This window comes from Antedon mediterranea, chromosome 2 (assembly GCF_964355755.1).
Source record: "Antedon mediterranea chromosome 2, ecAntMedi1.1, whole genome shotgun sequence".
In the NCBI taxonomy this organism is placed as follows: domain Eukaryota; kingdom Metazoa; phylum Echinodermata; class Crinoidea; order Comatulida; family Antedonidae; genus Antedon; species Antedon mediterranea.
In genome coordinates this window covers 24,969,924-24,983,137 of record NC_092671.1, presented here as the reverse complement: position 1 = coordinate 24,983,137, position 13,214 = coordinate 24,969,924, and the positions used below count along the sequence as shown (strand labels likewise).

Sequence of the window (13,214 nt, the reverse complement as noted above, 5' to 3'; positions counted from 1 at the left end):
AAAACATTACAACATAATAGGCGTGAAAAGCAATTGTACCCGCTAGCTTGATTAAATTGTCAAAAGTAAGTTTCAAGGTTAAAACAAAGCTAATTAACAACGGGGAGAAGCATGCTGACACAAATATCTCTTTCTCCGCTATTGCCCAAAAGATTTTGCTTGATTTTCTAAATTTATATCCCTAGCCGATTTCAAATGAGACATAAAACAAACTATAAATCTATGACAATTTCAACTTTTGAATTATTTTTATTGTTCTCTTCTGAACCACTTTGGAAATCAACGCTTTAGCACTGAAAGCGTCATTCAGTATAAAGACAGAATAAATAAATAATGCAGAACACGGCTGCGACTTAGGCCCACAAAGACTCCAAACTCCTCGTGGAGATCTTATGTAAGGGAATTATACTATAGGCAGAGTGCCCTTCTTAGTCATGATTATTGATTCTTGACTCTTGCCCCACTACAATCATAGATGTCTGTTGGTTCCCTCTTCTACAACAACCTATCAACCTATTTAATATCTATTTTTAATTAATTTGTAAAGGCAATCCCGCCACAAGATTCTCATCTTTTCGGGATCCTGCCTTCATCCATCATCAATATCATTATTGTTTTGTTACTTTTTGTCTTTGGACGTAAATAAATGCTTTTTGAATTGAATTGAACAATATCTTTTAGATATAAAATTATTTATTCACATACATTTACAAATGTATGAATAGTAGTTAGTTATTTAATAGTATGATCACTAATTATTTTCTTCTTAACCATTACCTTGCCAATTTGCATTGTCTAATCCAGGCATGTTCTCTGACAACTTAACTAGCAAAGGGAATGTTAAACATCTTATTAATAAGTTTAACACATAAACTGAAATGAATAGTCAATGAAAAGGTCCTGAGGCAATGTAACAACACCTAATACAAACTGTTAATACACTCCAGAAATGCGAATGTTGTTAATGTGTAATGTTGCTTTGGGACTGTTTATGTCGTTTCACAGCTTTCTTGTCAGGATGCATAAACAAGCAAAGGTCTAGGCTTCTGATCTTTGATACAAAAACATCACATAGTATCAATTCATGTTAATAGTAGTAGCTATACTTTATTAAAAATTGCAGGATTCTTATACACACAATGCGTACAGCATTGAATCCGTTTTTTTTGGACGAGTAGATGTTTTTACGTCTAAAAGCAGGCTGGCCCAAAAGTGCCTTATTGCAAGAAAACAGAATGGTTGATGGTCAATTTCTCTGCATGCTGTGCACCTGATATTTGGGTTAGCTGGCAATTCTCTGTTGCTTATTTTTTTTTAGCATCTCTAATCAGGGTTACATCTCATGGCTTCAATACAGCTTTTAGGCTACATTACCTATTTGTAATACTAAATAGACTCTTTCACTTTAATCAGAATGTATTGCCTTTAAATAATATGGGGTAAAGTAGCTGGCATTTTTGCAAATCATAGTGAAAGTAGGAACACTAAACTTAAAAACAAAAAGCGGTATGAAAAGCCGTAGATGAGGGGCATGCATTAAACACTGCGGTGCAACGCTAAAATGCAGAGGCGTACAGTACTTCCTTTGGTGAAGAATTCCACATAAACTTTTGAAACTGCAATCAACCATGCATGACAATGATTAAAGAACATGTTGGGCATATTATGGCTACTATAAGGTGCTTGATCAAATACCTGGATAAGTTAAGTGATTAAAGAAATATGCTACAAGATTTGAGAGAATTCTACTTTGGATGTTAATTCAAAATTTGAGTAGAAAGAATGACACAACAGCCCTTAAACAGTAGACTTCAGTAAATGCTAAGTGCTTTACTATTAAAGATAAAACGAAATGTATACAACCATGTAACTAATAAAAAACGATGATGATGTCATCATCAAAACACGAAGTAGAGCATAAGAATTAGAGCAGTAAGTACTTCAAGTGGTAGCGTCGTCATTAATGAAGTTAAATTTCCGTAAATTTTTATGATAAAAATGTATATATCCAAGGTATTAGACAGAAGTAATAGCACTAATTACAAAAGTTTTCCACAATTGTATATATTATAAAGGACAACATATTTTAATTAATTAAATTTAAAATACCATCTGAGCATACACACAGATGAGTAGTAGTAATATTTATAAATTACTGTAACTGGGAAAGTGTGTTTTCTTACTATAATGCATAATCAAGTTTTAATTAAATTCAAATTATTCCGTCAAACACAGTGGCTCAAAAAAGTCTCTTTATACAAACACAATCACAAAAATTTCCCACAACTGGACACATTTGTGTGACAATAAACAGTCCGGTTTAAGGAAAAGTCTGGATTACGGCCACATTTAATTCTTTATGATTTTCCATGATTTAACAAACAACACCATCTTCCATTCAGAACAAGTGTGAATGTACCTTTAGTCTGGTGTTGTGAGATTTGACTGTAGTTACATTGAACAAAGAGTGTTAGTTTCGTCTCAAGCAAATTTAAAAAAAACAAAAACAGAAGCTACTAAACACAAAAAAAAACATTTTGAAATATTATTCATACTTACACCTTCTCTCAAACATCGTGTGATAATGTTGTATGTCACTGATGGAACTGTCCACGCATCAATGACCATTGACCTCTGTTCTTCATGTTTGGCAACTAGAAATAAAAACTCGCCCAACGCTGGTAGAACACTCTGTTTTAGTTTACTGTTACGGTTATTATCACGTACAACTTCAGTAAGTACTGAGAAGAGCTGTAAATAATATATACAAAAAACATGAGCATATTTCACTCTAACTATTGTTCAATTAATAAAAGTATAGTCCCATGCTCCAATGTAGTCACACTACTTAATTCATGCTTGGTTTGAGATACCAATACTGTACTTGCACTGATCATTTCTGATTGATGTTACCATATATCGTCTGGTTGCCAGCGTACAGTTCAACATTAGATGAATGGAGTCATATGGTAGTACTATACGCAAATAGTTAACATCACGTTGTGGATAGGATCAAAGTATACAAACATTAACAAATTCCAATAATGAACCTAATGCAACTACAAATGTACATTTGAAAATTGCACATTAATAATTATTGATAAGGATGATAATAATTTTAATAATTAGTATGATCATGTTTATGTCATGGTACCAAAAGGTTAAAAAAAAAACAATATAAAACATAGTAAACAGACCTCTGTCAGTGGCAAATTTTCATCAAGTTCATCAGAATGGAGAGCCAGTAAACCTAATACTCGGCCTACTCTACAACGTCTGTAAAAAAACAAACAATTGTGTTATGCAAACACTTAAAAATATCAAGTCAACAGTAATAACATTTAAAGTAGAGGAAATTGCTTGTATTGTTATTATTCCCTTGTATGCTGTATAGTCAAAGAGTCATTGCTAAAGAAAAGTAACAAATTTGCATAAATAGGCTTTCAAGAGCATGTGTCTATTGCAGTCAAGAAGCGTCACTTGCAATATGCATTGCTTTTAAGTGAGAAAGACCAGCAGCTCTTCATATATTATATTTTCCTACTTTTTTGTATAGCTCCACTTCTAGACTTAGTCCACAGACCCTGTAAACACGAGCTTGGCAGGCATATTTGAAAAGTTTCTACATTAACTAGGTTAGGTCTTAGGTTTAAAGGATGAACTAAAAACACCTAATGAAGAGGCGCGTACAGGGATCATACAGTTTCATCTACTGTCCCCATTGCCTACTATTCTGATGAGAAAGCTCACTAATTAACTGAAAACTGCCTGTATACTGAGCTGTACTCACCGATACTCTACTACTTTTTCAAATTAAATTTTTCTTTGCTTTCAAGTAATTCTTTCAAGAGAAAAAAGTGTAAATATCTATTGATACGTTTCAATTAAAGTTGATCACGTGTAATAATTTTAACAGGCAATTGAGCAATTTAATTGAATTAGTTGAAAATGTATTCATGTTTTCTGGCAGACAGACAATATAGAAGTTACTATAGAAAATAAAATTAAAAGGTATTGGCTTGAAGAAAACATTTCTCCGTGATTATAGCAATGAATACGCTTGTTTATTGCAGTAATTATTTCACAATAATAAAGATGTTATTTTATCAAAAAGGATTACACACATTAATAAGTGCCAAATATCGAGTTAATAATGTATTTATGTCTAGATGTTATTGCAGTTTGAATGTTTCCTGCTATCAAAAGAGAAAGAGCGAAATGCCTGGAAGTTGGAGAATTCCCTCTAGCCGTACCATGCTGCAAACTACAGTCAAAACACATTAAAAGCATGCAAGCCTACCGCAGATTGCTTCTGTAAATACAACACTTATTTCATTAAAGATTTTCTCATAGGAATTAATGTCACTGCACTCTTAACGCAAATATTTTCTGGCATTCCATGCCAGACGACCAAATCTATGTTAGAATCAATCAGCATGGCTAATGATAGGTTATAACATAGATTTAGTATGATGAGTGATACAACATTAGAAGAGAAACAAAAGAAGATTTTATACAGATTTCATTTATTTTTTTAAAGAAATGCTTACACAAGGACTTCATATGGTTATTTAATGCTACAAAGTCATTTGAAAAAAAGATAGACCATTAAAAGCACTGCAGTTGATTTGGCAATCATGAACGCAATTTAATAAAGCTCAATGAAACTATCATTTGTATTTCCTATTTATTTTATTTTCTAGTTTGGCAAACATCCAAAAAGCAGTATGCCAAATGTGTGAAATATACAGTATTGTAACATTTGATTGGTTTAATTACGTATCAAGTGCCTCTAGTATTAGTTCTACTGAATGGAAAAGTAATATCTAATGGTGATAATGAACAAATTTGTAAAATAATCTGCAAATTCAAAAATCAACCTCTGGTGTGTACTTTCTATAACTGTTCTAGCTTCCCAGCCTAATCTTCAATGAGTAAAGATGGAAGCAGTGAATTAATTGAATAAAAGTTTACTTTAGAACAGTAGGTGTGTTTAATTAAACAAATAATGAATGTTTTCTATTTGTTGGATAAAATACTTGTTTCTTGAAAAGATTGATATTTTCTACCCATTCAACTCAAACATTCATTATTTTTGTATATTTTTCAACGTGAACTGAGCAAGATGTGCATTGACCCATGCACTCTTGCAATACAAGTGTGGTAACCAATCGGTAACTAAAAATGAATGAACAATAACATTACTATACTGTACTATCAGGGCCAGTTGGCTATTAATGGACACATGGATAAAAATAAAGAATGTCAGACAATATCCACACGGAGGAAAATATTACTTCCTGTGTGAAATTTTCTTTTTTTTAAGACAATCTTAAAAAGTGAAATAGAATTAAAGTGAAATAATAATATAATCTGGTCAACAACATTAATTGTAAACATCAAAGTTTGTTCCATGTTTGTCGGCTGCATTCCATGTTTAATTGGGAAATGTAAAATGAAAGTTCCAATGAACAGACAGACTGCCTCCTTCATCCAATAACAGACAACGGAATAAGAAGGAAAATCCATATGTACAGCATTTGATGAAACATATACTATGAATATCACAACAGCCACCTAAGTTTCCAACTGTTTTCCAAACACTTTAAGGCTTAAAATGCATATACAGTATTTTGCAAAAAAAATTTGTTTGAATTGGGAGTACTTCATCTAGTTTTAATATAACACACGTGTGTATATCCTTGCCATTTGATTGGTTAATTACGCATCATATGCCATTCATTATGAATGTTTAGCTTTTTGTAAAAATGTTCTGCCATGTGAGGTTGACTGATTTGCGTTTGAAAATCAACCTTTAAAGAGCACTGTCTATTAGTATAACTGTTCTTCAGTACTCTGTATCCAAAAATTAGAGTGCTCACTTTTTTAATGCTTTTCTGCCCATAGGTCCAGTACTTGTATACAGTTAAACATAGTGCAATAGAGTGAACCATTCAACTCATCAACATTCATTACTATTCTTGTATACAGTTAAACATAGTGCAATAGAGTGAACCATTCAACTCATCAACATTCATTACTATACTTGTATACAGTTAAAAATAGTGCAATAGAGTGAACCATTCAACTCATCAACATTCATTACTATACTTGTATACAGTTAAACATAGTGCAATAGAGTGAACCATTCAACTCATCAACATTCATTACTATACTTGTATACAGTTAAACATAGTGCAATAGAGTGAACCATTCAACTCATCAACATTCATTACTATACTTGTATACAGTTAAACATAGTGCAATAGAGTGAACCATTCAACTCATCAACATTCATTACTATTCTTGTATACAGTTAAACATAGTGCAATAGAGTGAACCATTCAACTCATCAACATTCATTACTATACTTGTATACAGTTAAACATAGTGCAATAGAGTGAACCATTCAACTCATCAACATTCATTACTATACTTGTATACAGTTAAACATAGTGCAATAGAGTGAACCATTCAACTCATCAACATTCATTACTATTCTTGTATACAGTTAAACATAGTGCAATAGAGTGAACCATTCAACTCATCAACATTCATTACTATACTTGTATACAGTTAAACATAGTGCAATAGAGTGAACCATTCAACTCATCAACATTCATTACTATTCTTGTATACAGTTAAACATAGTGCAATAGAGTGAACCATTCAACTCATCAACATTCATTACTATACTTGTATACAGTTAAACATAGCGCAATAGAGTGAACCATTCAACTCATCAACATTCATTACTATACTTGTATACAGTTAAACATAGTGCAATAGAGTGAACCATTCAACTCATCAACATTCATTACTATACTTGTATACAGTTAAACATAGTGCAATAGAGTGAACCATTCAACTCATCAACATTCATACTATTCTTGTATACAGTTAAACATAGTGCAATAGAGTGAACCATTCAACTCATCAACATTCATTACTATACTTGTATACAGTTAAACATAGCGCAATAGAGTGAACCATTCAACTCATCAACATTCATACTATTCTTGTATACAGTTAAACATAGTGCAATAGAGTGAAAAAGTCTTATGAAAGCTAAAGTTATTAATAAGTTCCTACATAAATCATGTATGTCAACAGCCATATTATTATTGCAACTGTGTTTAATATTTGTGATAGTTTCTAATAAATTTCAAACTAGGTTAATATAACTCCACCTTTTAATGATAGAAGTCTATTTCAAAGGAATTCTGAACATATTTGTATTTTGTTCTTGGAAAGTTATATATCCTATAGGGAGACTTTGACAACAGTTTCAATTGTGTTTTATTTTTTTCGTGATATTACCAAAATTAATAAACATGTTATTTGGGAGTTTTCGTGTATTATTTGTGCTCAATATTTCAATATGGTATGAAGAAAATATATCTTGTCATCGCAAACAATTTTTATACACACAAAGTCGTGCCAAAAAGTTGATATTAAACAATAATTGTTTAGTTCGAAGGGCAAACTCCAAATCTATCTAAGGGAACGTTTTATTTATATTATATCTTCAATATACAGTATAAAGTACAAAAATAGGTGAATATCTAAAAATGATCAACAACACAACAGAGGTGGGAATGGAAAAAAAAAGAAAAAAAAACTTTCTGATACAAATGTGTTTGCATTTGCCAATTTGAGTGGGTGAGACACTATGTATTTGGAAATATAAAATATCTATTACATTTACCCTTGATATATTGCTTTTAAATTATGATGATTATACTATACTATTTATATGCTTTTTTTTCTTTTAAATCAAAAGGTGAAATACAGATTAATTTTTAATATATAATTTTTAAGTCATCAAGAATAGAAACCCATTTTCAAGTGTTAGTTTTAATACGTTCAATTTTTCACTAAAAATATTCTCAAACTAATGGAAAATAAAGTGACAGAACTGTAATTGGATAAACAGTAGCAGGATTTGCGTCTATAAATTTGATTGTGTGGGAGGTTCCCTAGTTTATTCATTTTGTCTGGCTCATATACCTTTGGCTTTGCACTTAAATGTATTTCATTTTGTTTGAATAAAATGTACTTGTGGGTAGAATATCAATTTCGTTTTTAGACACACTGGATAATCAAATTTATGTCCGTATAATTATTTTGGTTTAAAGTCAAAATAAGTATTGTAACTAAAAAAACCTAACATATCTATTACAATTGCTATTCACATGTGGGTATCAAAATGACCAGATTTGTGATTGTGATACTGGAGCGAGTATCTTTCTTATTTATAAAATAAAGTCTTTCAAATGTAGTAAGTTATAAAGTCTTTCAAATGTAGTAAGTTATAAAGTCTTTCAAATGTAGTAAGTTATAAAGTCTTTCAAATGTAGTAAGTTATAAAGTCTTTCAAATGTAGTAAGTTATAAAGTCTTTCAAATGTAGTAAGTTATAAAGTCTTTCAAATGTAGTAAGTTATAAAGTCTTTCAAATGTAGTAAGTTATAAAGTCTTTCAAATGTAGTAAGTTTAAGAGCTTTATTAAAATATGTCTTTATTTATTTTAAGTCTTGATGCACATGTGGCCAAGGATTACCAATGGTAAATTAAATCACTGTCCTATCTGATGGGTGGTAATCCCCATACACAAAATAAACAAGGTACCTAAAAAAAACACAGAACACATATTATTGAGAACTCCAAATTCAAATTTTAACACACCCGAGTAGTTGTCATTTGAATTGAAGATTCTGGGTTACATGATAGTCAATAAAATACTCCAATGAATGCATACACTAGCATAAAAATTGGAACGAATACTGCATTTTCAAATGGTTTAGATCATTATGTGCTAACAAATAGTGTTTTATATTTTGTGCAAATAATTTTATTCAGTGAAATGTTCTAATTTATTTGCAGCCTTGTACTCACAAACAGTCATAATTGTTATACTATTTGATCATTTTCAAGGAATTTTATTCCTCTCACTTATACTTGCACATGGTAATATCAAATCTTGTTGATACAGTATTTCAAAGTGTACTTACATTTCCAAAGCATTGTTAGCCTTTAAAAGTTGTTGCAACAATACTCTCTATAAAAAAAAACCACAATAAACTCATTCAATAAGCTTTTTTCCTGTGGTAGGGCCCTCAACTTTTCTTCAAGATGCCACATTTTTTTATTTATTTTACAGATTTTATTCATTTTAACATAATAACAACATAACATAACTAGAATATAACAATTGAATGATTTTGTTTCCATACAGCTATGAAACCATGCTCTAAAATCTCATGAAAACTATTAATCCTGCTAACTAATATATAGAAAATAACAAACACACAAAACAACCACATAAACCTCTTGCCATTCTGGTAATGACACAATACATGATAACAAAATAGGCAAAAAAAAAGATGCCACACATGGTACAGACACAATTTCTTCCATAAGGCTGTTTCAAAAAGATCACTCTGTTAACAAAAAGTTGTGTTCCAATTTCAATTCTCAAACGTTTTGGAGTGACCTTGTATATAATAGTGGGACCTACAAATTAAATATTTAACTTCTTTTATGTTCCCTGGATTTTATGTACGCATACCATGATTGATGATTATTTTGCAATTAATACATACACTAAATGTTGTTTTCTGTATATAGTATTTTCCATTCATAAAAAGTGTGCATCTTTTTAAATCTAGCTGTATGTAAAACTGTAGCTATACAGTAGCTTCCACCATGGAGGTAAATTTGTTACCTCCATGCTTCCACTGTGTGTTGGGGGTCAGACTATGGTCAACCTTGATTCCACAGATTTTACATAAAACTCTTGGTCCTACTAAAATCAAAGTGTCAATAAACATACCAGTTTTGATTTTAGTATTTCTTGATTCAGTTCAGTAGTGGAGGCTAGGGTGCCAAGATAGTTTAGCATCTGAACTTTTACCCTCTGACCTGAAGCAGACTTGTCATTTTCTTTAACAAGTGCTTCATGTATAGCGTTGAAATGCTCAGTCAGTTCTTTCTTGTTAAGCTTCACACATCGTTCCGGTGAGTGACAGGTAAAGGGAAGAGTTTTGGCATCATATTTTAGAGGTGCTGGTTTTAGGATCTGTTAAAAATTATATATGTAAGAAAATATACAAAAGGCCTGAATTAAAGTAATAAAAATGTCATGAAAGGTGTCATGACCTATTTAAATAAACAGCCCGCTTTTAATAACAACAAAAAAACATCATTTGAAATAAAGAGGGTGTTTATTTATTTATTTTCTCGAACAAACGCCCCTCAACATGCATATATACACAATATTGTATTAGGCCTGTAACACATTTTCTGTGTGTAGTAGAATTCATTGACTTCCATGATCTACAATATTGAAAAGCATTGTGTTACAATTTACAAAATCTTCAAACTTGTTTGGTGGGTGCAGCTTGGTATAAGAAATAAACGAGTTTGCATTTGTTGGGTCGTCAAATCTCAATTTTGACGTTTTCAATTACATTTGAAACCCGCTCTGGGGCGGGTATACTTGCTATTAAAAATAATGCATCAAACCTTAGGGTTATCAATAATCGGTGTAACTGACAAATCCCAAACTTGAAACATCAATTCCTTGGTTTCATTTGCTTCATCTTCAACTTGTTTTCGTGACTCTCCACGGAGCTTAGTTCCTGCTTGCTTGCTTTTTAGTTTGCTGTTTTTTGTCGATTTTCTTGTTGATTTTGAAATGTTGTCATCATTGTCTTCTAGCATTGTCATGGAACTTCTTGGTCTAGCACTGTATTGTAATAAAATAATAAACATTATTTAAAGAAAATAATAATACCATTGAACTTTATGTTTAACAACTACAGGAACTCAAGTACATATTCTCTCATTCTTCTGAAACAAACAAATTTAAGTAATGTTAAGTGTTAGCCTCTATTTCTTTCTGGCTGTTTTACTTTATTCTTTTGATTTAGGTTTTTGCTTATTTTATTTGTATCTCCAGTAGATCCTCTTAATCTTCTATTTGATTTATTTCAACTTCATTACATAATATTAATACGTACTGTAAAAGTCTTGATCGGCAGTGGTTTATTAGATTCTACAAAAAATGCTGACAGTATCATAAAAATCCTTTTCAAAACGTTTGCTGAACATTTTTAATGCTATTTTTTGTATTACCATAATACCTTAGAGTAAACTGCGCTTGTTTAGTTGCTGTTAAGTCTGGTGAAGTCTGAGGTCTAGCTACCATACTGCCTTGTAAGGAACTGTTCAATTTGCTAGGACTGGACATTCTCAAGTTCTCTTTAGAACTTAGATCTGATGTCATGGATACAAGGTTTACTTTCTGAAAGAATAAATTCATTTCATACATTTTAGAGAAGTGAATTAGTTGCTATTATTATTAACCATGTTATTAACTGAGAGGAACCCAAAATCCTTGGAAAAGAACGTGACAAAAAGTCACGTGAAATCAGAGAAGCCATAGAGATCAGATGGAGGTGCAAAAAGACACTCAACAGAGAGGAGGGCACCTATTTTCTAAGTCACGTTTACGATCCTCTTTTAACACCCTTTTCCAAGAAATCTACGACTGCGAAAGAGTCTACGGCTTTACGTCACAGTGGATCGATTTCTCGGAAAAGAAGATCGGATGGTCATTCTGATGAAGTCTCCCGAAGTGTTGAGACGAAATATTAATCGTAAGTAAACAATTTGGTTTTGACAAACTAATTCACTTTTCTGGATTTCAAACAAACCTGATGAATCTTTTCTCTGATCATACATTTTAGTTTAGGAAAGTTACCCTAATAACATATTGTTTGAAGATTTGCATGGCGAAATCAAATGTTAATATAAGTTTGCGGTACACCACGTATGTTAGTTCTGAAAAGAACTGTTGAGTTTCTCGATGTTTCGATCAATATGCTTTGATCGTCCTCAGAAATGAGAAACGCCGAGAAACTCAACAGTTCTTTTCAGAACTAACATACGTGATGTACCGCAAACTTACATATATCCTAATAACACAACTAAATTCTCATCTAAAACTTGTAATATTTTTCGAAAAGGATTCTGGTGTTCATTTTTGCTTTAAATTTTACGATATTTTATGTTATATATTTTTATATAAAGTACTTTCAGGTGACCGCTTATTTATGAATCATTGAAACAAATATATACATTTTTATCATGTTATAACTTATTATTATTAATATTAGTAGTATATTTGAACTAGAAATAGAAAATAAAATTTTACAAAAAACTAACAATAGAAAAATATTTTTAATAATTTGATTTTTATACGAAGATAATTTAAAAAAGTTTTTTACATTTTGTATTTGGAAGTGGAAGAAAACGGAATAAATAATAAATGACAACAATTTAACAGGAATAATATCCTAGGGGAAAAAGTCAAAATGTTTTAAACTAAAGAACTTGAATGTCATACAAATGGGTTCAAATAGCGGCTAATGAGAGTTTAATTACACAGGATAGGGTATAGATAATAATCCTTCAATACCTGTATTTTACCACAGGCAAAAATTGTAAACATTTAAGAAAAAAAATATAATAAGCTATACAGTTATTTTCAATGCTTAACCATGCTTCATCTGCTGGTTTACTAAAACAAATATTAGTTTATTCACTATAAACCTGTTTTTTTCCACTACAGTATAATATTTTCTTCCCTGCAATTTTCTAGTATTTTGAGTGTATTTTATTTTAATTTTTTTTATCTTTCGTGGGAATCACCCACCATTATTGTAATTTCTCCTCCTTTTAAAAGTATAATAGTATATATAATTATGTAATTCTTAAAACGATAAAGATGCATATTTGGCATAAAGGTAAATAGACTCTATACAGATGGAGCTATAATAGAATCTTGATAAAATAATTAGTGATACATTATACATATTGTATTTGAGTGTATTTTAAATCAAATTCGTTTTAATGTAGAATGTCTTTATGTTTGACAACTGAAATGCATTTTTTAACAAAAAGATGGAAAGTACATTCTGTAAACACACGCGTTCCAACCTCCAGATAACAATTTTAGGAGGTATTGACATATTTTATGCATTTTAAGCACATAACAAAACATTACACAACCAGCATTTCAATGTTTACCACACATTAAACATCTGTTTTAAAAATGTTTTAATCTAAAACGAAAATTTCGGGGACTCATTTTGAATAAATATTTGAGAGATTGGATGAAATTCGACAGGCTCCCGGAGAAATTGGCAG

The 13,214-nt window shown here is 31.0% G+C and overlaps 1 protein-coding gene across 1 annotated transcript in view; it reads right to left on the bottom strand.

Annotated features, from left to right (window-relative positions):
- The window catches only part of LOC140040765 (serine/threonine-protein kinase ULK4-like), a 106,321-nt gene that overhangs the window by 28,032 nt on the left and 65,075 nt on the right, over positions 1 to 13,214 (bottom strand). The window contains exons 10-15 of the mRNA XM_072086930.1: positions 11,147 to 11,307; positions 10,527 to 10,749; positions 9,835 to 10,080; positions 9,014 to 9,060; positions 3,198 to 3,276; positions 2,560 to 2,751 (exon numbers count right to left, since the gene is read on the bottom strand). Of these exons, the coding sequence (XP_071943031.1) occupies positions 2,560 to 2,751; positions 3,198 to 3,276; positions 9,014 to 9,060; positions 9,835 to 10,080; positions 10,527 to 10,749; positions 11,147 to 11,307 (948 nt within the window). The remainder of the gene's footprint in view (positions 1 to 2,559; positions 2,752 to 3,197; positions 3,277 to 9,013; positions 9,061 to 9,834; positions 10,081 to 10,526; positions 10,750 to 11,146; positions 11,308 to 13,214) is intronic.